Raw genomic sequence first — 25,596 nt, 5'->3', positions numbered from 1 at the left:
GGGGATATATGTATATGTATAGCTAATTCACCTTGCTGTATAGCAGAAAGTAACACAATATTGTAAAGCAACTGTACTCCAATAATGATAATTAAAAAAAAAAAAAAAAGCTAGGGGCCCTGTGAGTTTTCTGGTGCACCGGAAAGGGCACTCTATAGAGAGACAAGCATCCTTAAAACCATGTCTGGCTCTGCCATGTACTGGCTGTGTGACTTCTGACAGGTCGCTTTGATACGGACCAGGATTCCTGGCCTTCCCCAGTCAATAGAAATTGGCTAGAGGCCAGATAAGAAATTCAGACAAGGCTTCATTGGGGCCCCTGCAGCTGCAGGAGGGAGCAAAAACAAGTAACAGGTTCCCTTGCTTGCTCCCGGAACGGTGGGCGTGGCAAGCTGGTTCCTTATATGGGGTGAGGGTAGGGGTGTGTCCAGGGGTCAGGCGAGAGGGGTGGCTTAGGTGTGTTCTGCCCATGCCTTTGTGGTGTTGAGTGCAGGGGCCATGCGCAGTACCCTGCTTTTGCTTCCGGCACCCGTTTTTTGCTCCTGGCTCTTCAGAAGTGGCAGTTGGGTTTTTTTTGGTCTTTTTGTATCTTTTGGTCCAGAATTTGCCCCAATCGCACATGCACACAGTTACTTGGCTTTAATGAGCATCATTTCTCTCATCCATAAAACAAGGATAATAACAGCACGCACTGCTCTCCTCATAGGGCCGTCAAGGGGCTCATAGTTGAACTGAGGAGTTATATCATGGCATTAGTTGTAAAGTTCTAAGTCCCTCACACCCTCAAGGTGTGGCTGACAGAATGAGTGTCAGAGGCAGTACAATGTAATGATTAGGACCGTAAACCATGGAGGTGTGTTCTAATCCTAACTGTTACCAGCCAAGACAAAGTTAGCTTCACTGAACCTTAGTCTCGCATGTGTAAAATGGAAGTAATAATACTATACCTACAGGATTGTTGTGAGGATTAAATGAAATAATATGTTTAAAGTCCTTAATACTGTGTTCACCCATCTGCAAGTTCACGATCAATTAGAGCTATTATTGTTATTATTAGTATTACTACTAAACCTACCTGTAAGGATTGAGAAAGGGTTGAGCACAGCAGAACATTCCAGAGGCATTTGGCTTCTTTTCCACCACGTGAAACTAAACTTCAGCAAGTTCTGTAACTGCACCCATTTCTCATGACAGTGCTCATCTCTCCAGCTGAGGAGCTCTGGAGAAATCCTCTCCTCAGTCCCTAGAGGTGTGAATCCAGTAGGCCAGTGGGCGTGTAAAAGCTGAAAGTAGCTGAGATCTGCTATGTGAAAAGTTTTTTCCTGCCTCTGAGTCTGAGGCTTGCCCAACTAAGGCCACATGCATTAGCAAAATTCCATCTTATTTGTTACTTAACCATTGAAAGACAAGGCCCTTCATGATCTGGCCCATGCCCACCTTTCCAGCCTCATCTCAATTAAGAAGCCCAGCCATCAGGCAGAGTGACCAAGTGGCAGCCCTAGTAGCTCCTGCCACTTCCCCTGAAGAAGGCATTGAGTGGCAGGGATACCCAGGAGAAGGCAGCTCTGCACACTGGAAGTGGGGGTGGGCCTTCAAGTCAGCCCCAGATTTGAATTGCACATCCACCACCTATCAGCTTGTGATTTAGGGCCACCTTGTCAAACTCTCTGAGCCCCGTGTACTACTCCGTAAAATAGTGATAGTAATAATAACCACCTCATGTGGCTTTTGTAAGAACTGAAGGAAGTAATGACTGCCACTTAGCACGGTGCCCTGCGTGTAGTTGGCATTTAAGCATAGGTTAGTTCTCCCTCTACTCTTCCTCCCCCATGCTCTGTAGCAGTCACTCATTTTACCCTCTGCACCCACAGACCCATTGCCAGGCTTGGGGTCACTAGGCAAGTCTTTCTGGGCAATCTGAAAGAGGGTGTCTGCTCAGCTAGGAGGCCTGCACGGGCTGTAGGCAGCCCAACGGGCAAGAGTGAGCAATACACCAGAGAAGGAAGGGAGTTTTCTCACTGGGGGGAGGAGAGCTTGTGGTTACAAGCATCAGAGAGTGATTCAGCACCCAGAGGAAACCATGAGAGTCTTGCCAGTCGTCAGTCACCCAGGGCCTCCTTTTGTAAACCCTTCCAAGGTGAGAGAACAGCTGGGAGACCCTGAACAAGATAAGGAAGGGTGGGGGCGCGGGGCCTCCAGGGTGAGGGAAGGGACAACCAGATCCCACTCACCCAAGGCCAATCAGCCAGCGCTCAGGCTCTGCTTCCAGCCCCCGTCAGACACACCTGTTCCCTGGGAGGTGGGGAGGACTGATGGGGGACAGGAACAGGGAGTGCATGAGGCTGATCCCTAGACCTCCCTGGGGCACGTCCACCTGGGTCAACGGAAATTAGAGCATGCAGGGAAATGTGAGCCTACTGGGGAGCTGGAAATGGGGAGGGGAAAGGATACAGCACCTGCCCTACACCAGTCTCCCTCTCTCAGGCTGGGCCAAGTCAAAAGTCTCCTAACTTTTCTGGGCCTCCAGACTCCAAGTCCAAGAAGCAGAATCTTAACACTTGACCAGGAAAGAGAGTGTTGGAGTGGAGGGAGTGTCCCACATGTTGAATACCTACTGTGTGCTTTCATCCAATCCTCACAAGAATGCTGTGATACAGGGAGTCCCCCACTCTGAACAGATGACAGACTGAGGCTTCAAGAGGTTAAATGACTACAGAGGCGATAGAGCCTAATGATTAAGCTCTTTTTTTGGCATAAGGAGCTTTGACATTTGACTGTCTGGATTTGAATCCAGGCTTTTCTACTGTTAGCTGTGTCACCCTTGGCAGGTTACTTACTCTCTCTGTGCCTCCATGTTCTCATCCTTAAATCAAGGATAAAAATACATATTTCACAAAGTTGTTGGAAATCAAGTGCATTAATATATGTAAAGTGCTTAGGCAGGGACTGGTGCAAAGTAAGAACTCAGGAAATATTGGCTCTTATTCAGGCTGCTCATCGGAGATTCAAGCCATGAGTAAAACCAGAGACCCCAAATCACTTTGCTGTACAGCAGAATTAACACAACATTGTAAATCAACTGTACTTCAGTTAAAAAAAAAAAAAAGAGACCCCACCCCCAACCCTACCTTTGATCCAGCACCTTCCTTACTCACTCATAACTCCTCCCTTTCTGAAGGATGCTCACCTTTGCCCTCCCCTCACCCCAGAGCAAACCCCTTCTTGCCATCTCCTCCAGCCAGGCAGTCTTCCCTGCACTCCCCTGGACTAGGAGTCTCCTACACCTGCAAGGCAAATTCCAGAGCAAGGCCCACCCATGGGCTGGCTGCGCCCTCCCTGGGCTCCAGATAGCATGTGCCTGTGGTCCAATCTGGGGTGTGGGAGTCCAAATGGAAGCAGTGTCCATCACTCATTCATTCATCAGATATTTTTTACGTGCCAGACATTGGAGTAGGTACTGAGAATGCAGTGGTGAACCAGAAGTACGCAGTCCCTGCCCTCATGGCACTTACAGTTTAGGCATCAGGAAAAACAACAATAAGGAATTAGTTAATTTTGAAAGGAAACCTGGCCTCAAGTGTGACTTGGGACCCAGGAAGGTAGGCGTGTGATTCAGAAGTGGGAGAGGAGGGTACTCAGCAGCCCCAGCCTGGGAGGGAATGAGTCTCTGCTCTGAGAGCTTGGCAGGACCCAGCCTGTGGGATGGGAGAGCCTCTGTGGGCGCCTGAATCTCTACTCTAGACTCTGAGGAGGGTATTTCCAGGGTTGGTTTGCTGTCTCTTGTTTTGCTAACAGCACAGCAGAGCCGCCTCCTCCCTCCCCCACCCTTCCAGATCGAGGCTATTTATTCCTAGTGACAAGCCTGAGGATCCCAGGGTGGGGGGGGGCGGCCTCAAGGACCTGGAGGGGCCTTGTGTCCCTGGCAGACTCCAGTCCTCCCGCCCGGGCAGGGCACAGGGAGGAAGCCAGAAGGTTGGAAACTGTAGAGGTCGGGGAGGAGGACTTCCCTCCACCGCCCCTGCAGCGCCCCATCCTTGCACACCCCTCACACCCCTTCCTGAGAAGCTCAAAAATCATGGGGCCAAGGATTAGGGTCTCCCCTAAGGCCTCAAAGGTCAAAACTGTTCCTGGGCACTGTGGAGACCAAGGGAGGATTTCTCTGTCCCACGATGCAGCTGGAGGTGAAAAGGTGGTTACTTCTGTTTTCACCACTCAGAGTTGTGGAATAAAGCCCTTTGAAGGTCAAGGCCCTATAGAGGGGGTCCTTAAACTTCACTCCTTGTTTGCAGAGAACACCTTCGTTCCCACTGACAGGGCCGCGACAGCAGGGTCAAAACCACCCCCTCCTCCAGGCTGGAATAAGTCCTCTTTTACAAATTAGGGCTGAGTGTGATCCCTGGGGGTAAACTGCGAGGGGGCGGGGACACGAAAAGGGCATGAGGACTCTCTCGGTCCCCAAATGGACCTTGGTCGGCTGCCTCCTGTATCCCTTGCCTGAGACTGAATACAGCTAGCCGCTGGGGACCGAGGTGGGGGGAGGTAAGGAGAGTGGGGAAAGAGAAGGAGGACAGCAAAAGCTGCAGGGAGGGGACAGGGGCGGGGTCCTGGCCGCCCAGGAAGGTTGGTAGAGCCAGGTTAGGCCCGGCGGGCCCAGGGGGCTGGGGCAGGCTCCAGCCTAAAAGGGAGGTGGGGGCGGGGTCTGGCCCCCAGCCTCCGGGACGAGGGCCGGGGGCGGGGTCCGCACCCCGCGGGCAGGGGAGGCCGGGGGCGGGGTCCGGGCGGGGCGGGCCCCGGGCCCCCGCGCTCACTTCCTCGGGGAGGGCTTGGGGCCGCGCTCCCACTCGCCCACACAGTCCGTGCGCCGCCGGCAGCCTCGCCGGCAGCTTGCTCGGTCCCGCTCGGCCCGGCCCGCAGGTAGGAGGCGCCGAGGGACGCGGCCCCGGCTGCCCGCCACCACCACCCCCTCTCCCGCCCCACGCGAGCGCCGCGCCCCGCTCCAGCCGCCTGCCTCGAGGTGAGCTCCCCGCCGAGCCCGGCTCCCCATCCCGGCTCCCGGCCCCCGCCCTCTGGCGGGAAAGGAGAGGCGGCCAGCCGGGGGTTAAGGGCAGCCGCGGCCCCCGCCCCCTGCCCCCGCTTGGGTCCGGTCGCGGGCGCAGGGAACACGCTAGGAGCCGGTGGCGCGCGGGCGCCGAGCCCCGGGGGGCGCTCCCGGAACCGTACCGCTCCGGGCGCTGCAACGCCAGTTAGGTGGGGCAGGGGGCCAAGTTTGAAATGGAAAAGCGAGAGTCGAGAGAGACCGGGAGGGTTCGAGAAACCGGCTTCCAGAACGCCCGGTGGAGCAAGAGACCGAGACAAGACAGGAGCGGCGAGCTTAGACAAGGAGGCTGCGGAGATACCCGAAACAAGGACAGAGACTTGGGCGTAGAGTCACCGGGAGGCAGACCCGAGGCGTAGGGTCCGACCCAGGTTTTGTGGAGCGGAGCATTTTAGGAAAAAGCATGCAGTGACCCCAGACGTGTTGTCAGCCCTTTCCAGGGTCTTGGAGGGTTCTGGGCAAATGAGGGGCCCCGAAGCTTAAGCTTCATTAGCCTTGTGGTAAACCAGCCTCTGAGAGGCCTAGGAAGACATCCAGAGACTGGAGACAGACACACTCAGGCATACAGAGATGCTAAGAGATAGAGAAGGGCGGTGGGTAGGGACCAAGACATTCCACCCTTTAGAGACCCTTGAGATGCCAAGACTTGGGCAGACAGTGGTAGAAATCCACAGAGGCTGCCGTGGGGAGATAGCCAGTCAGAGACACAGAGACACGGAAACATACAGACAGCTGCTGAAGTGTACAGACACAGACGTGCTGAGTGGAGCAGAGCTAGACGCCAAGAGACAGATGTCATGGAGGGGCAGTGACAGTTTTCAAGACAGACCCCGCGGGACTCAGGCCTGAAAGATTGGGAAGGGAGGATGTGGGGAAACAGAAACACTGGGCCATCTGAGCCCCCATGAGGCAGAGGACCTGAGACATGAGACAGTAAGACTCGAAGGAGCCCTACACACTCTCTGAGACAGCCCCAACTTATTTTTAAACTCAAATCTTGGACGCGCTGCTTCAGCCCTGGGGGACCCGGGGTGAATGAACTGTTCCTCTTCTGTCCCCAGAGCAGCTGCTGGATCCTGCTTCCCACCCCCTTCTCCCAAACCGCTCTGACTCCCAGGCCCCATGGCGGGGGCGGGGAAGAGAGTGGAGAGTTTGGGGTGGATGCCTAGTAGCAGGGGTGAGGGTGGGGGGAGTTTGATTTCTCCCCTCAAGTCCCCTGTCAACTCCTGGAAGCTGGGGGAGGGGTCTCTTCTGATCCTGAGTCACAGCTGTGGGACCTGACCAGGGTCCTCCTGGACAGTGGGGGTTGGAGGGGGGCGAAAGGGTTGAGCGGTTGGCATGGGTACTTGGAAACACTTCTGGGTGTCTTCCAGTCACAGGGCTGGCAGCTGGGGAGAAGAGCCAGGCTCTTGTACTAGTGATATCATCCAGCATCTCCTGTCCCCCTGCTCTTAAACGCTGACCACCCCGTCCACCACCATTTCTAGGGAAACAGGAAAGGACTCCAGGCTGGGAGGCAGGGGACCTGGGCTCTCTGATACCTGAGTGACTTTGGGCATGCCCCTGCCCTGTCCCTGGCCTCTGTGCTCAGCTGTAAAATGAGGATGATACCCTATCCTGCCTGCCCTTTGTGCGATCTGATAGATGGTGGGTGGGTGGGAATGCGCTTTGTGAGAGGCAAAGCAGCATGCAGGTGTGTACACCTGTGTACCTGTGTTGGGGGTTTCAGAGTTATGCTCACTGGAGTCAGACTGGCCCCACTGGTCTCAGTGAGCCCCATGGCCTGGGCCTCTTCAGCTCCCCCAGCAGAACTAGGGGGTTCCCTTTTTGTTCTCTCCCTGGGCCCCCGCTGAGAATGTCAAGGTCAAGTCCCAGGCGAGCCCCCTGACCCAGGCCTGGCTGAGAAACTGTTGACTGACCCCCGTATGAGTGAGGGGCTAATAATAAAACACTAAGAGCTACCATTTACTGACTACTTAGTATCTCCCAGGTGCTTTCCAAGTATCATCACATTTAAGCCTGACAACAACCCTAGGAGGTAGGAGGTAGTATTAGATGGGGAAGCAGGCTCAGGGAGCTTAAGTGAGTTGCCCAAGATCACCCAGGTTTATATTTCACAGCTCAAGCCTCTACACAGCACATGCCACGGCCATTTATGCAGCCATTTTGAGCTGCAGGAGGTTCACGGGGAGGGGTCTGATGTGTGTGTCTGGGTCAGGTGTAGGTGGGTGTGTGTGTTGGGGGCAGCGGCTGAGAGCCATCTGGCAGACTGAGCGCTCTCCCCCCGACCCCCCTACCAGCCGTGAAGGAATACAGGCCTGGCTCCCTTTAGTCCCCCAGTCCTGCCAGGGAAAGTGGGGGGAGGGGCAGACAAAGGGCAGAGACAGGTGGGCCTTGATATTGCCCTTCACTCTGTCCTCACCAGAGCCCAGCTGGACAGACTAGGGGATTCTGGGAAAGAAACAGAAGCCACGCCCATACCCTATTTGGGGTGCCCCTGTCTCAGAGTGGTGACTGCCTCCTAGTGGGCAGACCTAGGGCTAGTTTGGACCTGGGAAGGTGACGGAGCTGTTGGGGGCCAAGCCAGGAAGGAAGGAAGGGCCCAGGGCACTCGTGGACGGATGCATGGCCACACTCCGCCTGTGTGGCCCCCGCTGCCCAGTGGCTCACAGCCCAGGCAACCCTCAGATGTTGGGCCAGAGGAAACCCAGGCCTGAATGGCGGGGAGTGGACTGAGGTGGAGGGATACCCTCCACCCTCCAGCATAGCCCCCAGCCCAGAAGTCCCGGCTCTGAAGACCCCAGCTCCTGGCGACCTCATGCCCTGGCCTGGGGTATGAACTGAGTGTCCTCCCACTGTACAGAAGGGCAGCTGTGGGTTCGTGAGCCACCCCTTCAGAAGAGCCAGGCCCCCTAGGCTTGGGGCGTCTGCTGGCGCCTGGAGTCTGAACTCCAAACCAGAGCCATGCTTGTTGGCCAGAATTTCCTGCGGGGGGTGACTGAGAAAAGGAGGGCTTTTCCTTCAGCTTGAGCCAGGCCGGGCTCTGGGGACTGCCAGTTACTGGGGTCTAATGTAGAGGAGTGTTTTGGTGGGTTCCTTTGTACTCCTGGGGCTCATCTGCAGCTGTGAGAACATCCCCTTCCTAGGGTCCAAGTGGTTCCTCTCCACCCACCCCGGGATCCCAGTCCTCAGAGAGCAGGCTTCATGATGGAGGAGACTGGAGGTGGGGAGCTCTGAATTTGGGGCTAGAGACTGGAATCAGGGGCAGCAGAAGGGACTGGGAACCCCACTTCCTAACCCTCCCTACTCCCCAAGCTCCTGCTGCAGAGGCAGCTGTGTGGATGACCTCATCCCACAAACATGCTTTGTTCCTGAGAAAATGGAAAGTGTCTGAGGTTTGGTGGGGGGCTGGGTGTCTGCAGCAACAGCACTCAGGGCTCCCCCTTGCCTGACTCTCCACCGTAGGGGGGCCTGATTGGAGAGGAAATGTCTTCAGTGGCTCCCACTCTCTCGCCCTTCACTCCCCCGGCCCCAAACCCTTAAAAAAGCTGGGGAGAGGCTGTCTCTCCCAGAGGCAGGGAGAGGGAAATAATGACCCAGGGGTTGGAAAGATTCTGGGGCTTTGCCAGTCACTGCCAGGAGTGATGACCGGCAGGAGACAGCAGGAGGCACACTGCATAATGTCCAGTTCCCCTCTCCGTCCCCAAGCATCTCATTTCCCTTTTTTCCTCCCCTGTTGCTGGCAAAACCTGACATCTGGCCATCTGTGCTGCCACAGCTGCTGCAGATGTTGCAGGCCAAGGCTGCCCAGGCTGGTGTGACCAGAGACCCAGCGGGAGGTGGAGGGGGTGAGGGCAGAGGGTCCAGCTGGGGAAGCTTGGCTGTGTCCAGCTTGCAGGATTTCCTTCCTGCTTAAACCTAGGCTGAGCCTCTGAAGTCCTTGTTGCTGGATTCTCCTGGGAGGGGAGGCCCAATGTGATTTCTCCCATCAGCCTCCTCCACCTCCACCATTCACTGGCCCAGCATCCTTCTTACATTCAGCTGTTTCCTGGTTGGGGTTTGGGGGGTGGGGTGCGAACAGCCCCATTCTCATCCCTAAGCTCCCCACTCCAGAGCTCTGGGTACACCCCTAGGGTCCCTTCCTGGGAGTCAGAGGGTGAGAGCGCTGTTCATATGGGATAGGGTGGGGTGGCTCCGTGTCCTTGCTCTTACCCCCTTGGGGACAGTAGGGACAGTGGAAGCTAAACTCAGGCTAAATGCAGGGGCAGGAAATGAGTCACTGACCCAGGAAAAGCCCCCTCCCCCCAGTTCTGCCAGGGCCAAGATAAGAAAAGAACTTCTGCTTCCTGGTTTTTTCCTGACCCCCTCTCATCCCCAACGTTAAATACAGAAATAAACATGCAGGACTCTTTGTGTTCCCAGAAACACCCATTCCCCATCACCACCTGCTCTGACCTGGCATTTCCTATGCCTAGTGCTTGCTCTTTTTTAAATGCAATGGGCTAAGCCACAGCCCCTCTGGGTGACCCCTGCCCCACCTTGTGTCCCTAACAGGGCTCACTCACAGCCATCATGAGCGAGGCCTTTGACTGTGCAAAATGCAGCGAGTCCCTGTACGGGCGCAAATACATCCAGACAGACAACGGACCCTACTGTGTGCCCTGCTATGACAACACCTTCGCCAACACGTGCGCCGAGTGCCAGCAGCTTATCGGGCACGACTCGAGGGTAAGGACTGGACCACACAGGGCAGGGAGTGGGTGGAGGCTGGCAGGAGGGGGCGAAGGTGCCAGTGCCCCTGCTGTGCTCCACACAGGAGCTGTTCTACGAAGACCGCCACTTCCATGAGGGTTGCTTCCGCTGCTGCCGCTGCCAGCGCTCCCTGGCCGACGAGCCCTTCACCTGCCAGGACAGCGAGCTGCTCTGTAACGACTGCTACTGCAGTGCCTTCTCCTCACAGTGCTCCGCCTGCGGGGAGACTGTCATGCCCGGTATGTTCCCGGGGGCTCCCAGGGGCTCGTTGTGCGTGGGACTGGCATGCCTGGCATCTGTGTAGGGTTCTTGTAAGGGACTGGCATGCCTGTCTGATACAACATGGAGGCTTGGTAAAGACCTGCACACGCAGCACGTTCCTGGAAATTTACTGTGTGCAGGATCTGTCGTGCTTATTTGCTCTTGGGAGCTTAGCACGCACAGGGACTGACAACGCATGATACACACCTGGGGGCTTAGCATGTTTGGCACACATAGGAGCTACGAGTGTGCTGAGACTGTCAGTGTTTGTTGCATTGGGGCTTGGTGTGTGCAAAGACCTATAAATAAAGGGCTTAACACATATGGCAACCTGCATGGCTAATAGAATGTGAGGATTTAGAACACGTGGATATTGGCATGATTAGGATATGCCGGGGCTTATTATGTTCTGAATCTATCACGTCCGGGGCAGAACTCTGTGTGGGCAGGGACTTGCTTGCCTCGTATATGGGGTCTTTGTGTGTGTGCTCACACTATCACATCTGGTATATAAGCGCTTAGCATATACTGAGTCATCGTGCCTGTGACCTGGAGGCCCGGCGTATGCTGAGATCGTCATATTCTGGTACACGTGGGGACTTCACCTATGCCAAACCCTCAGGTCTAGTTCATGGGGGCCTAGCACGTGCTTAGCCAGCATATCCAGTGTTGGGGGGAGGTGGTTAGCATGTGCAGTATATGCGGTGGGGATCCTGCTGCAAATGCATGGACACCACCCTGCTGTGGGAGCAGCGGGGACCCTCCTCGGGGGGGCGGCAGAGGGTGGCACTCAGGAGCTCGGGACTCAGCCTCTGAGTGGGACCCCTGTTCCCCACAGGATCCCGGAAGCTGGAGTACGGAGGCCAGACATGGCATGAGCACTGCTTCCTGTGCAGCAGCTGTGAGCAGCCGCTGGGCTCCCGTTCCTTTGTGCCCGACAAGGGTGCTCACTACTGCGTGCCCTGCTATGAGAACAAGTTTGCTCCTCGCTGCGCCCGCTGCAGCAAGGTGGGGGCTGGGCCGGCGGGGCGGGGGTGCCGAGCTCCACGGCACACAGGGGTGGGGTGAGCAAGGCTCTGTCGTGGGGTAGGAATCCCCACGCCCCCTGCTGACAGACGCCACCCCACAGACACTGACGCAGGGTGGCGTGACATACCGTGACCAGCCCTGGCATCGGGAATGCCTGGTCTGCACCGGCTGCCAGACGCCCCTGGCAGGGCAGCAGTTCACCTCCCGAGATGACGACCCCTACTGTGTGGCCTGTTTTGGAGAACTCTTTGCACCCAAGTGCAGCAGCTGCAAGCGCCCCATCACAGGTGGGACAAAGGGTCAAAGGACAGAGTGGGTAGAGTGTAGGCAAGGGAATGGGACCTGGTACTGGGTGAGGCCGAGGGACAGGACTGCCCTCCAGATCGCAGAGCTAACCTCCAGCCTCCCTCCAGGACTCGGTGAAGGCAAGTATGTGTCCTTTGAAGACCGCCACTGGCACCACAGCTGCTTCTCCTGTGCCCGATGCTCCACCTCCCTGGTGGGCCAGGGCTTCGTGCCGGACGGAGACCAAGTGCTGTGCCAGGGCTGCAGCCAGGCGGGGCCCTGAGCCAGGGCTCCTGGGCCCAGGCCCTCCCAAACCAGGGCTCCAGGACTAAGGCTCCTTTTCCAAACCACCTCTGGGACCCAGCCCCTCCCCAAACTGGGGCTACCCCTGGGCTCCAGGATTCAGCCTCCCCACTCCAACATCCCCAATCTGGTACTTCTTGACCCAGGGCCCCCAAACTTGGGCTCTTACGGAGGCTCCATCATTCAAATCCCCTCCCCAAGCCTGAACTCCAGAACTCAGTCCTCTCCCCTATGGTCCGGCTTCCCAGACGAAGCCCTCTCCCTAAATCAGGGCTCTGGGACCCCAGCCCCCTTCAATCTAGACTTCTCCCCTGAAGACTTTAGGTCTCCTATGGGTGCCTGAGAAGTCCTCAGAAGTGGACTATACTCAGGCTTAACACTCCCCACCCCCATCCCACCGCTATTCCCAGGGATGGGGCTGTCTGGGCAGCACATCAGGGGTTCACTGGTTAGGGGGTCCTAGGGTACAGGGTTTTGCCCAGCCCTTGTTGTCGAGTGTTTTCTCGTTTCATTTCATTTCAGCTCCATTTTGCCCAGAGATGGACAGAGGGGTGGGTTTGGCTCACCCCCCTTTCAGATTCTGCAATAAAGCAGTATGAGGAAGCGAAGGCCTCTGTGTGTTTGTCTGGGGGTGGAGGGGCAGGGAAGATTCCTTCGCACACCACGGGACTCGGAGGCTCTTCCCGACCTCGACCTCCTCCATGCAGGGCAGAGGAGGAAGCTGCCAGGCGGGGTGGGAAATCTCTCCCGAGAAAGGGGATCCCCGCGGCCGCTACTGTCCCTCTCAGGCTTAGCTGGCTTCCCCCCCTGCTGGCAAAGGGCTTTTTCCTCCGAGTGGGGAAGGGAGGGGTTTGGGGGAGGTTCCGGACGGGAGCAGGGCGGGCCGACGGCGTTGGGTTCTCCGTCGAGTACAAATCGCCCCCCTCCCTTACCATCCCTCCCCAAACCCCGCCGAGCACCAGGTGCGGATCCCCAATCTGGGCCCAGACCCTCAGCCCCCTTCCCCCTCTTCCCGAGGATTAGCGGAGGCGGCCCGGGATCCGCTCGCGGCCGCACGTTTTTTGCCAAAAAAGGCAAGGATGCAGCTGCACGCGCCGCGGGAACATCTGGATCCGATTCCCGGCATGAATGGGTCATGGCCCCGCCTCCCCGTGATTCAAGGGCGGGGGCGGGAATGAGCGAGGGGGGCTATCCCCCAAAATGGGGAGATGGGGCGGAGCGCTGCTCCCCTCTCCCGGCGTCCGACGCCCCTGCCCCTGCGCTCTCGGCGGCCTGCGGTCTGGGCTCCGCGGTCCAGACCGTCGGAGCCCGGTTCTTGCGCACTGGCTGCGGCGCAGGCTGAGGCGCTCACGTACCGCCAGCAGCCTTCCCGGGTGGGGGCCCGCGCGCCGGGCGGGCGGACCCTCGGCGCCCTGTGGGGGAGGGGCCCTGCGGTCCGGCAGAACCGCGTGATTATATGTATCTCAAAAGAAATCTTCCCAGAAATCCTATGGGGCGGGCATTTTTCCATTTCACGGAGGTGGAGACTCCACTTGTTAGTTCCCCAAAGTCACATAGGTAGATCCACACTGCCTCCCCGGCCCAATTCGAATCCTAAACTTTCTGAAGCCGTGGTTGACATTTTCTACAAACCTTTACGAATGCCCACCATGTGTGCTTATAATTAATGATTGTATGGAGACTTTTTTTGTCTCTTTCTTCCACCAGCCTCGGAGGGCTGGGCTCACGCCTGCCTTGCTCACCCCTCCACTCTTAGCTTCAGGCACTTACTACATGTTCAATAAATACCTGCTGAGGAAGAGTAGTCCAAGCATAGAAAACAGCTAGTGCAAAGGCCTGGAGGCCTGAAAAAAACATATGGTGTGCTTTGGGGAAGCAGCAAGTAATTTCATTCGGAGGAAGTGCCAAGAGACTAAAACGTCAGGCAGCGGCCAGGTCATGAAACGCCGAATGCCAAGTTAAACAGACCTCACCCTGCGGGTAAAGCAGCCAGTGGAAATGTTTAAGCAGGGGTGTGAGATGATCACTCCGCCGCAGCGTGAATAACGGATTGGAGGGGTAAGATGAGTAGACTGACTTGGAGGCTAGTGCAGTGGTTCAGGTGAGAGATAATGAGACAGGTGGCAGCAGGAATGGAAAAGACAGGACTCGGTGACTGGTTTGAAAGGATGGGGAAGGAGAAGGTTTTCGGGGAAGGAAGGCATCAGGTGAATGGTGCTTAGGTGGTCCACCCACCAAAGAGGAAAGGGATGTGCAAGTACAACAATGTGTCATTGATTTCAGGATAAACATTTTTCAGATTTAACATCTCAGAAACCCAGACGCAGCGTCTAATCAAGTGTGACATAGTTTAATTGACAATTTTTGTTCTTTCTTTCTTAGTCGACCGTAAAATAATGGTGGCGTTAACATTTAATAGAGTCTCATATTCGATGAAATACGGTAGATCCCAAACCTTTACCCACCACCCACCCTACCCTCCGAAAGATACACGCGCTGAGTCTCCGCAATCCAGAAAAGAAATTTCTTACCTCTTTCCTAGAGGTGCAGGAAAAACTTCTGGGGAGGAGTTGTGTCCGGGGGTCCTCTCCCTAATGTTGAGGTCTTGCTTAAATATTTAGACATAAATATGACCCTCACAACACCCCATGAGCAGGCAGGACAAAAGTCATTATCTCTGTTATTTTCCAAACTTTAAAAAACAAAAAGCAATTCATGCTTATTGTAGAAAAATTGGAGAATTCCAAAAAGGGAAGGTAAATCACTAATAACTCCTTGTTATATTATAACCTCCTAGTTCTTTTTTGTTAAGCAGGCATGTGCATATATGTATTTTCATTTTTAGTTTTAAATGAAGAAGTTTTTAAATTGAAAAAGTAATACATGTATATGTTACGAAAAAATTTTCATGCTGTACTTTGGACATATACAAAGAAAAATGTCCCTACCATACCAGATCTTCCAGTCTGTCTCCTCATAAACAACAATGGTCTACTGTTACTTGGATATCCTTCCAGAAATAATCTCTTTGTGTATTCATTTTTATATACACCGTTGTGCCTCTAGCTTTTTTCACTCTGTGTGGCCATATTTCCATCTGAGTTCATACAGATTTTTTAAACAGTTTTATAGAGGTATAAATTATATACCATAAAATTCGCCCAATTTGAGTGTACGGTTCAATTAATTTCAGCAAATTTAATAGATTTGTGCCACTATCACCACAATCCAATTTTAGAACATATCTATCACCTCCAAAAGATTTCTTGCGTCTTTTGCAGTTACTTCCGGTCTCACCTTCAGCAGCAGGCAACCACTCATCTACTTTCTGTCTCTGTAGATTTGTCATCTCGACATACACTAATGTCGTTTTTTGTGTCTGGCTTCTTTCACTTAGCATGATGTTTTCATGGTTCATCCATACTGTAACATTCCTTTATTGCTGAATAACATTCCATCGTATGGATACACCACATTTGGTTTGTACATTTACCAGTTAATGGCTTTTGGGGGTTACGTCCTGTTTTTCTTGATAATGAATAACGCTGCTATGAACGTCTGAATACATGGACATACGTTTTCATTTCTCCACCTAGAAGTGGACATATAGACTTGCTTCATTTTTTTTTTTATAGCTGTATAGCATTTTACTGCTTGAATGTACCATATTTTATTTAACCAGTCCCCTGCTGATAGACAATTAGGTTGTTTCCATGTATCAAAAAAGAAAAAGAGGGGCTTCCCTGGTGGCGCAGTGGTTGAGAATCTGCCTGCCAATTCAGGGGACACGGGTTCGAGCCCTGGTCTGCGAAGATCCCACGGGCCACGGAGCGACTAGGCCCGTGAGCCACAACTACTGAGCCTGCGCGTCTGGAGCCTGTGCTCCGCAACAAGAGAGGTCGCGACAGTGAGAGGCCCGCGCACCGCGATGAACAGTGGCCCCCACTCGCCACAACTAGAGAAAGCCCTCGCACAGAAACGAAGACCCAACACAGACAAAAATAAATAAATAAATAAATAAATAAATAAATAAATAAAAATTAAAAAAAAAAAAAAGAAAGAGAGAGGGAGGGAGGGAAGAAGAAAAGAAAAGAAACCCGCTATCACCCCCATTTTACTGACGAGGACACCGATGTCCCGAGAAGGAAAAAACGTTGTCACAGGTCACACTGAGAGCCGGAGACACAAGTTCCGGTTCCCCAGCTCCCATCCATGCTCCTCAACTACTCAGTCCAGGTCCCTACCCGCCCGGCCACGCGGCGGGGGAAGCCCCGGGAAGCCAGGTCAGAGTCCTTACTGCCAGGCTGGTGGATTTCTGTATGCCCCCTAGAGGCACCTGCAAATCGTTCGGCATCGCGCCACACACCCCCGGCCAGCAGGGGCACTGCAGCCGTCTCCATAGCACTGACTGGGTCTCCTGCGGTGCTCACTTTTCCTCGAGTCCCCGAGGAACTTCCGGCAGCCGCGGAACTTAGGTGACGCCGGACGCGCCTCTTAGGGACGCGGGCGCGCAAGGCAGCAGGAGTTGTTTCCGGCCGTGTCGGTGTTCTAGCTTGATTTGAGGCGGCGGCGGCGGCGGAGGAGGGAAGATGGAGACAATTCTGGAGCAGCAGCGGCGCTATCACGAGGAGAAGGAACGGCTCATGGACGTCATGGCTAAAGAGATGCTCACTAAGAAGTCCACGGTGAGTGGGGCCTGGGCAGGGGCTACCCCTGAGGCTGGGCCCCATGCCCGGGTTCAACCTCTGAGAGTTTTCTTCGGTCCTCAGACCTGCCCCGCGCCCGCCCCTTCCCGGGGCTCCCTACCCGAGCTCCGGCCTAGGTAACCTTCCCCCGGGCCCAGCACCCAGAGGCTTCTCTGCTTGGGCTGCTAAGACCTGAGCGGATAAGCTCCGCCCTTGGGCGGCCTTCCCAACTCCAGAACTCCGACTAAAGGTGTCTTGTGTCACCGTTTGCCTTTCTTCAGCTCCGGGACCAGATCAATTCTGACCACCGCACACGGGCCATGCAAGATGTGAGTGCCCCGCTGTCCACTTCTCTTTGGGTCGCGATGGGCTGGAAGAAGGGGGCGGGGGGGTCACCTGGAGCCCTGGACAAAGGTAACCGGGTTGGCCAGTCGAGGGTTTGTATGCCTGCCAAAGGGTGCTTAACCACCCTTGCTCGCTTCTGTGAACGGGGAACTCTCATTCATTCTTAATTACTCGGAAAGATGCCCCTTAGAGCATTCTGTATCCTATGGATGTGCAATGAGTAGTTACCAGGAGTCAACCATTCAGGCTTAGAAGGTACTCTCCCTTCTCCCCAAAAGAGAATGCTGTGTATTACTGTTTTCCTCCCAGAACACTGTATTGAAGCATTTGAAGTATTTTTTGCCTACCACACTGCATTTTCCTAGTAATAGTTCAATTTCTTACTTTTAGAAAAGTAATTAAGATCAAAATACTGATACATTTTTATGTTAAAGCTAAGTGGTAGGTAAATGGAGGTTCGTAATACCATGCTCTCTACTTTTGCATGTTTGAAATCTGTTTAGAAAAGAATAAAAGACCTAATCAGAGTTTCTAATTTGGAAGAGATAATTAATATTACAAGCCCCTAATGCCTTATCTAAATTCCCAAATCTGAAATACTCTGAAAACAAAAGGTTTTTTATTTGTTTGTTCTGGTAATTGTTTGATGGCAAAAATCTGACTTGACCTGAACAGATGGGAGGCTTTTTATGGTCTTTATCACATTTAATAAATAATGCATAAGTTTCACTGCAGAACTATCAACATGTGTTCCAGATTCCGCTAGGGATATTGCATGCAGTACCTTCCTGAACTTAAAAATTCCAAATTCTGAAACAAATCTGGTCCCAAAAGTTTTGGAGAAGGGACTACGTACTTGTACCATCCTGAGTTCGAATTCAAAAGAAACTGTGTGATGTTTTATTTAGTCTGTGCACTCCTCAGTCAAGCCTTTTGAAATAGTGAAAATCATCTTGGACCATCCTTTTATCTTTGAGTGTCTTAGGTGGGAACTGCTGTTTACCAAAGGGTGACAATGGCTCTCTTTTATGACTCTTCTAGGGAGAGTTAAATATAGGAACTTTCTGCCACCCCTAAAATCACATCACTTAATCTTCAAAATGACCTGTTTTAAAAAGTAACTAGGAACCAGTGCTGTCTGTTAAAGGTACCAGAAAGAACAGGAACTTTTAACACCATATCTCTTGAGCTTTCCCTGGGCTTTGACAAGAGAGCCTTTGTTGGTTGCTTGGGTCTAAGTTGTACAGATTGCTTCATCCTGATGGGTTTGTGTTTGCCTTTCAGAGGTATATGGAAGTCAGTGGGAACCTGAGGGATTTGTATGATGATAAGGATGGGTAAGTGACAGTCACAGCCAATCCAGGAATTATTGTTTTGAGGAGCCATGGTTAAAGGACTGAGTTTGTGTTCCGTGTTCTCTGGATTTTTTCTGAAATTGCAGGTTACGAAAGGAGGAGCTCAATGCCATTTCAGGACCCAATGAATTTGCTGAATTCTATAATAGACTCAAACAAATAAAGGAATTCCACCGGAAGCACCCAAATGAGGTATGACCTCAGAAAGTATTTTCTCCAAACCTGTCCAAAGAGCATACAAAGGAAAGGTGTAAGGAAAGTGGAGATTGCCACTCAGGTGTCCCTTCAAAAAAGAACTCGCCAGTTAGCTGCAAGCAGCGAAGTTAGGTGACATCCTGCAACTCCAGCGCTTTCAGGATCTCCCTCAGCTTTAAGCTAAGGCCGTTCTCTTCCTGGGCAGCCCCCAACCAGTGACTGAGCACAGTGGGGGTACCATGGCCTGGTTATTTCTGCCCATTGTGAGACTCTTCTAGTGAGTAATCTTTGCTCCAGAGTTCCTCATTGGGTTGGTCAAGATTTTGTCCTATCTTCATCATGGTCTGGGCTCTCCCTGCCCAATCCTCCTCTCTCCTTTTTATCTTTAATGGATAATACCTACCCAATAAACCACTTGTGCTCCTAACTCTGTCTTAAAATCTGCTACCTAGAGGATCCAACTAACACAAAAAGGCTTTACTCGCTTCCAGTGATCATTACACCTTCATGATTCAGCCCAGAGGCCTACTCTTTCATGAAAATTCCTTCCTAGTCTACTTTACTCCCCCAATTAATCTTTCCTATCTTTATGATTCTGTCATATTTTATGACAATGAACGTCTGCCCCACTATATTGTAAAATGATAAGGAGCAGGGATTATATCTCAGTTATTGAAGAATCCATTAAGCATCTTACACAGCTGACCAAAGGAATTCCAGGGGAAGGGGGAGCAAGGCATGGCTGTAGGATAAGTGGAGAGAGATAGGTCAGTGATTACTCTGAGCTTTTATGACTGTGTAACTAAAAAGTTGTTCCCTTGATAGAAATAAGGAAGAAAGAGGTAACCCATTTGTAGTGGAAATGAATTTTTATGTATGTAGATTTTCAGGTGATATTATATCTAGGTAGAAGTGTCCCATAAGCAGTTGAAATTAGGTGACTGGGGCTTGAGAATTACCACATGTACTTGATGGTTGAAGCCACGGATCATAGAGCTCTGGGAGGGAGAGACAGTGTGAAGGGAGACTGTCAGTTTCTGTGTGCCTTGGGGCACACTCTTAATAAGGTACTTAACTGAAAAGGAGTCTGGGAAGCCATCCATCACAGGTCAAATGGCAGCTCCAGGTAATGTCTTACTGAAGCTCAGCCAATAAGTTTCACAAAGGAAGTCACTGGTATCAGCTGTTGTTGATTGGTAACTGCCAGGGTTGCTACTCTGTTGAAGAAGTGGGAGTGGAAATCTGGCCACAGAGGCACAAGTGGATAATGAGGATACAGTAGTGTGGAGTGTTTAGCATGCATTTGAAAGACTGGCAGAAAAAAGGAGAGGAGAAGCAGGAGGATCATAAGGAAAATAGGGGAGGCATACATATTTAAAGGAGCCGATGGAAAAATGAAGAGACTGAAAATACCAGACAGGAGAGGCTATTTATTGAAGTTAAGTGGAGGTACATGAATGTACCCTCACACACCTACCTATGTCTCCTCATCCCCTTTGGAAGGTAGAGTATTAAGTCTTTTGGTAACCAAGAGAGAAGGCACAAGTACCATTCTGGTGTGTTAACCTTATCCCAGCCCAGGTAGGAAGGTGATGAGGAATAAGTGCTTGAATAAATGATTGGAAGAATGCCTAAGATATACTAAGGGAAAGGGAAAAAAAAATAAGTCTAATTATGTGAGAAACAAAAAAATAATCTTGCACTTGCCTGTATGTGCTTGCACAAATACATATATTTAAATACATAGAGCAGTGGTTTCCAAATTTTGCTGTGCGTTTGAATCTGGGAGTGTTTAAAAAGTACTGATACTTCCCCACCACTTCTGATTAAATTGGTATCAAGTGCGTTAGGATTTTTTAGCACTCTCCCAGGTGATTCTAATGTGTAGCAAAGTTTGGGAATGGCTGGTTAAGAACCACCTGCCAATGCAGGGGACACGGATTCGAGCCCTGGTCCGGGGAGATCCCACGTGCCGCGGAGCAACTAAGTGCCTGCGCTACAACTACTGAGCCTGTGCTCTAGAGCCCATGAGCCACAACTGCTGAAGCCCGTGAGCCACAACTACTGAAGCCCGTGCGTCTAGAGCCCGTGCTCTGCAACAAGAGAAGCCACTGCAATGAGAAGCCCGCACACCACAACAGAGTAGTCCCTGCTCTCAGCAGCTAGAGAAAACCCACATGTAGCAGCAAAGACCCAATGCAGCCAAAAATTAAATAAATGAATAAATAAATAAATTTATAATAAATAAATAATAAAAATTAAAAGGGTCTGTTGACAGTGGTTAGCTATTCCCAGGAGAATTATTAAAGGGGAACCTTGATTTTTTTTTTTTAATATTATTAATTTGGTTGCACCAGGTGTCTTAGTTGCGTCATGCGGGCTCCTTAGTTGCGACACACAGGCTCCTTAGTTGAGGCATGCGAACTCTTAGTTGCGGCATGCATGTAGGATCTAGTTCCCTGACCAGGGATTGAACCCAGGCCCCCTGCATTGGGAGCACAGAGTCTTTTATCCACTGTGCCACCAGGGAAGTCCAAGGGAACCTTGATTTTTTTTTATATATATATAAATTTATTTGTTTTATTTATTTTATTTTTGGCTGCGTTGGGTCTTCGTTGCTGCACGTGGGCTTTTCTCTGGTTGTGGCGAGTGGGGTCTACTCTTCGTTGTGGTGTGCAGGCTTCTCGTGGTGGCTTCTCTTGTTGGGAGCACGGGCTCTAGGTGCGCAGGCTTCAGTAGTTGTGGCGCACGGGCTCAGAGTTGTGGCAAACGGGCTCTAGAGCGCAGACTCAGTAGCTGTGGCACACGGGCTTAGTTGTTCCGCAGCATGTGGGATCTTCCCAGACCAGGGCTCGAACCCATTTCTCCTGCATTGGCAGGCGGATTCCTAACCACTTCGCCACCAGGGAAGCCCTGAACCTTGATTTTTTTTTCATTTTGTCTTTTTGTGTTATTTGAGTTTATGTGAGCATGTGTTATTTTAGCAATTTTTAGTTAAAACATGCAAAAAGGAAAAGGAAAAAGCAAGGTAATTAGAAAACAGAAGAAAGCTCCTAATGAAAAATCAAGGCCAAATAAAGCGTTAGAAATCCAACTTTCTATATAGTCCATTCTGTGATATTGCAACTTCTATGTTGAAAAACCCACCTGAGCTTTTGTTTTTCCCCTCAGATCTGTGTGCCAATGTCAGTGGAATTTGAGGAGCTCCTGAAGGCTCGAGAGAATCCAAGTGAAGAGGCACAAAGTAAGTAGGGTTTAATGTTTCTATCCAGCACTAGCAGAAGTACAGGTTAATGACCAGAGCTCAGATTTGCCCTCAGAGTCCTGGAAAAAGGCCCCAGAGAAATTTATAGCCAGGTTCCCTTACTGATTTCCTCTTTGCTAGACTAGAGAAAAGTCTGGACTAGATTGTCATCCTGAGTCGGCCTTGGACAAAATAGTGATTTTGTGCTAGCCCAGCTCAAATTCACTCACCTGGAAAAGTGAGGTCTGTTCACTTTGTGACTAGAGGGAGGATATTTGGGTGAAGGGCTGCATTATGAAACAATGCAGTCCACTTGAAAAGTCAAGTCCAAGAAAGTGGTCTTTAGTATCTGAATCTTGATATCTGATTCCTTCAGATTTGGTGGAGTTCACAGATGAAGAGGGATATGGTCGTTACCTTGATCTCCATGACTGTTACCTCAAATACATTAACCTGAAGGCCTCTGAGGTAAGACCCAGGAGAGGGGAGAGTGGTTCTGATTCTAGGGGTGAGTCAGGACACTGGGCTGGGGCTACTAGACCTGAAACAATTAGAGTGTCTTCCTTGTGTTCTGGAACTGTTATGTAAATATTAAAGAGGTGATGTGCTTTCTTGGAATGAAACACTTTTCAAAGTGAAAGTCGGGTTTCTACAGTGAATACAATAAGCATATTTTACTTATCAATAAATTTTATTTTATTAATACAACAAACTTATTTTGCTTTTGTAAAAATAAAAAAATTTTTTAAACTCACAAGTATGCATCAGGCTTCTGTGTTAGGCACACATAGTAGTAGGTACATGAAAGATACAAAAACATAATCTCTGCCAGGAGGGCTATTTAATATATTTAAAAAGGTATTAGAAAATAACTTACCATAAGAGCTGAGGTTTAATGTGACAGTCTCAGGGTCACAAGGAAATACATGATGAAATTTCTCTTGGGGTTGTGAGGACATGTCTCAAAAGTTGTGACTAAACTTTAAGCTCCATGAGTACAGTCCTGCATCTGTCTTGTTCTCATCTGTATCCATGTACTTGGTCCAAAGATATTCAGTAAGTGATTGAATGAGTGAACAAATGGCACCTTCTGGGACCTTATTTTAGGATGTGTAGTGGGTGTCAGTCTTTAAACAAGTGCCCGTATATATTGGGTAGGCCAAAAAGTTCATTTGGTTTTAAGTAAATATAAAAGACATTTTTCATTTTCACAAAGAACTTTAGTGAAAAACATATTCACTAACTGAATGAACTTTTTGGCCAACCCAGTAGTAATGTGCAACAGATGTTTCTTTTAGCTTATGGTTTACTGACTTGATCTTTATTTCACAGAGTTAATTGTGTATCTGATATTCTGCTCAGTCCAGTGGAATTAACACTGAGTGCAGGAATTAAATGTTAGGGGGGGAAAAAGACTAAAGTGAGCTGGGCCTTGTTACTTTGTTAGGCAACACTCAATTTTAATCTCATTTATTGGAGATTATATTGCAACTTGGTGCAAACACCTAACTGAATCTCTTGTCATTTCTTTTCTCTTTCCAGAAGCTGGATTATATCACTTACCTGTCAATCTTCGACCAGTTGTTTGACATTCCTAAAGAAAGGAAGAATGCAGAGTATAAGAGGTAGCCATTACTAGTTTCTAGGCCTCTACTGGATTTAACTAGAAGATTGTTTAATGAGAAGGTTTGAGGGCAGTTTTGAATTTTGTTGCATGAAAGGCATATATGAATGACTTCCAGGTTTGTTGGAGGAGAGGAATTTTGAATGACATGGTTTCAAAACCATAATACTCTGGCTCTGGAAGAATGTGTGTCTATGGGCACATCTGCGATCTTAGACCCATACTGTTCTTAATGTTGTCTCATTGTAGAAGGAAGTCTCCCATCCAGGTGGCTCTGTGTCTTTGGGGTTGAATGGGAAAAAATTAGACTTTCTCAGATTGTGATTGAAGTGAAGTGCCTGGGTCTGATGTATAGATTTAAGTTTTGTTTGTGTTGTTATGCCCCTGGTTAGTAATCTGTACTCTACCTTCCTCTCTTTTTCTCATTTTCTTTTTACCTAAAATCTTTTATATGTGAGTTAAGACTTTAGTATTTGGAATTGTATCATGAGGATGAAAGAAGATAGGAAAGGTCAGAATCAAGATGACATATTAGGAGAGGGATTTCCCTGGTGGCGCAGTGGTTAAGACTCCGTGCTCCCGAAGCAGGGGGCCCGGGTTCGATCCTTGATCCGGGAACTAGATCCCACGTGCATGCTGCAACTAAGGAGCCTGCCAGCTGCAACTAAGGAGCCGGTGAGCCACAACTAAGGAGACTGCCTGCCACAACTAAGACCTGACACAACCAAATAAATAAATGTTTAAAAAAAAAGATGACATATTAGGAGAAAGCCAATTGTAAGCTCAATTTTTAAAGTAGTATTATTACTTGAAAAAACTAGTTTCACTGGAATTATAAGTATATTTTACAGGGCATAACAGTATATCAAAAATAGAAACCTTGCTGTCTCTGTGTTATTTACTCCTTTGTAGATATCTGGAGATGCTGCTTGAGTACCTTCAGGATTACACAGATAGAGTGAAACCTCTCCAAGATCAGAATGAACTTTTTGGGAAAATTCAGAATGAGTTTGAGAAGAAGTGGGAGAATGGTACTTTTCCTGGATGGCCGGTGAGCTTCAGTGGGGGTGTGGGTGGAGGACATCCAGGGACGTAAACTAATTATTTTACTTTAATCTTGAGCCTCTGCTTTAGGGCATGAGGTGCTGATCCCTTGGGATCAGTTATGGCCGTGAGATGTTGTCTGCCAAGTATGCTGGGTTTTCTCTGTGTACTTTGAAAGAGATTTGTCAGGGCCCGCTTGCCATTGGCTGGGCCCAGGAGTTTCACCAACCATGTCATTACTGCTCTGTGGTTCCTACTGACTGAAAACTGATATAATTATATGCTAGAAATCTTTATGTTTTCATTCCTGGGGACAAACTTGAGTTTTCCTGAAATCTCTGGGAGAGTTTTTCAATCTGGTTTTTTCTGCTCTGCTCTTGTAGGCATTTGGCTGTTATTCATACATGTGTATAAGGGGCCAACCAGCACCTGATACACGAACACCTCATCTTACTGCACTTTGCTGTCTTGCACTTCTCCGATGGTGCATGTTTTACAGATGGAGTGTTTGCAGCAGCCCTGGGTCAAGCAAATCTATTAGTGCCATTTTTCATTTTGTTATTGTGGTCCGTGATCCGTGATTTTTGTTACTACCAAGACTCACTGAAGCCTCAGGTGGCGGTTAGCATTTTTTTAGCAATAAAGTATTTTTTTTTAAAATAAAATTATTTGTTTTATTTATTTTATTTTTGGCTGCACTGGGTCTTCATTGCTGCTCGCAGGCTTTCTTTAGTTGCAGCAAGCGGGGGCTACTCTTCATTGTGGTGCGCGGGCTTCTCATTGCGGTGGCCTCTCTTGTTGTGGAGCACGGGCTCCAGGCATGCGGGCTTCCGCAGTTGTGGCACGTGGGCTCAGCCCTGTGGCTTGCAGGCTCCAGAGCGCAGGCTCAGCAGCTGTGGCGCACGGGCTTAGTTGCTCCACGGCATGTGGGATCTTCCCAGACCAGAGCTCGAACCCGTGTCCCCTGCATTGGTAGGCAGATTCTTAACACTGCACCACCAGGGAAGCCCCGACAATGAAGTATTTTTTAACTAAGGCATGTACATTGTTTTTTTAGACATAATGCTATTGTGTACTTATTAGACTACAGTATAGTGTAAGCATAGCTTTTATATGCACTGGGAAGCCAAAAAAGTCATGTGACTTGCTTTATTGTGATACTCGTTTTACTGTGATGGTCTAGAACTGAACCTGCAATGTCTCTGAGGTGTGCCTGTACTTTAGATGACTCCCTTGCCTTCATTCTAAACCTGGGTGTTAATAAACATCATATTGTTCTTTCCAGAAAGAGACAAGCAGTGCCCTGACCCATGCCGGAGCCCATCTTGACCTCTCTGCATTCTCCTCCTGGGAGGTATGTTTTCTTTATCCACTGTGCT

The 25,596-nt window shown here is 50.4% G+C and overlaps 2 protein-coding genes across 5 annotated transcripts in view; both read left to right on the top strand.

Annotated features, from left to right (window-relative positions):
* The first annotated feature begins 4,455 nt into the window (after positions 1-4,455).
* FHL3 (four and a half LIM domains 3) lies at positions 4,456-12,328 on the top strand. 3 transcript variants are annotated; one of them, XM_068537888.1, is made up of 6 exons: positions 4,456-4,539; positions 9,650-9,823; positions 9,912-10,086; positions 10,947-11,116; positions 11,238-11,424; positions 11,551-12,328. In XM_068537888.1, exons 2-6 carry the CDS (start codon positions 9,668-9,670, stop codon positions 11,703-11,705), a joined length of 843 nt encoding a protein of 280 aa, XP_068393989.1. In that variant the 5' UTR covers positions 4,456-4,539; positions 9,650-9,667; the 3' UTR covers positions 11,706-12,328. The 3 variants fall into 3 exon arrangements, with proteins under 3 accessions (XP_068393989.1, XP_068393988.1, XP_068393987.1); XM_068537887.1 differs by lacking the exon at positions 4,456-4,539 and adding an exon at positions 4,770-4,914; XM_068537886.1 differs by lacking the exon at positions 4,456-4,539 and adding an exon at positions 4,770-5,014.
* Positions 12,329-16,197: 3,869 nt separating this feature from the next.
* Positions 16,198-25,596, top strand: part of SF3A3 (splicing factor 3a subunit 3) — a 28,129-nt gene continuing 18,730 nt past the window's right edge. Inside the window, exons 1-9 of one of the 2 annotated variants that reach the window (XM_068537884.1) lie at positions 16,198-16,410; positions 16,692-16,739; positions 18,040-18,092; positions 18,197-18,302; positions 21,477-21,549; positions 21,926-22,017; positions 23,092-23,174; positions 24,086-24,224; positions 25,503-25,571. In XM_068537884.1, the coding sequence (XP_068393985.1) occupies positions 16,315-16,410; positions 16,692-16,739; positions 18,040-18,092; positions 18,197-18,302; positions 21,477-21,549; positions 21,926-22,017; positions 23,092-23,174; positions 24,086-24,224; positions 25,503-25,571 (759 nt within the window). In that variant the 5' untranslated portion in view covers positions 16,198-16,314. The remainder of the gene's footprint in view (positions 16,411-16,691; positions 16,740-18,039; positions 18,093-18,196; positions 18,303-21,476; positions 21,550-21,925; positions 22,018-23,091; positions 23,175-24,085; positions 24,225-25,502; positions 25,572-25,596) is intronic. The other variant, XM_068537885.1, reaches the window with a different exon arrangement.

The sequence above is a fragment of the Eschrichtius robustus genome, chromosome 3 (assembly GCF_028021215.1).
Source record: "Eschrichtius robustus isolate mEscRob2 chromosome 3, mEscRob2.pri, whole genome shotgun sequence".
NCBI lineage: Eukaryota > Metazoa > Chordata > Mammalia > Artiodactyla > Eschrichtiidae > Eschrichtius > Eschrichtius robustus.
This window is presented reverse-complemented; position numbering and strand designations above follow the sequence as displayed.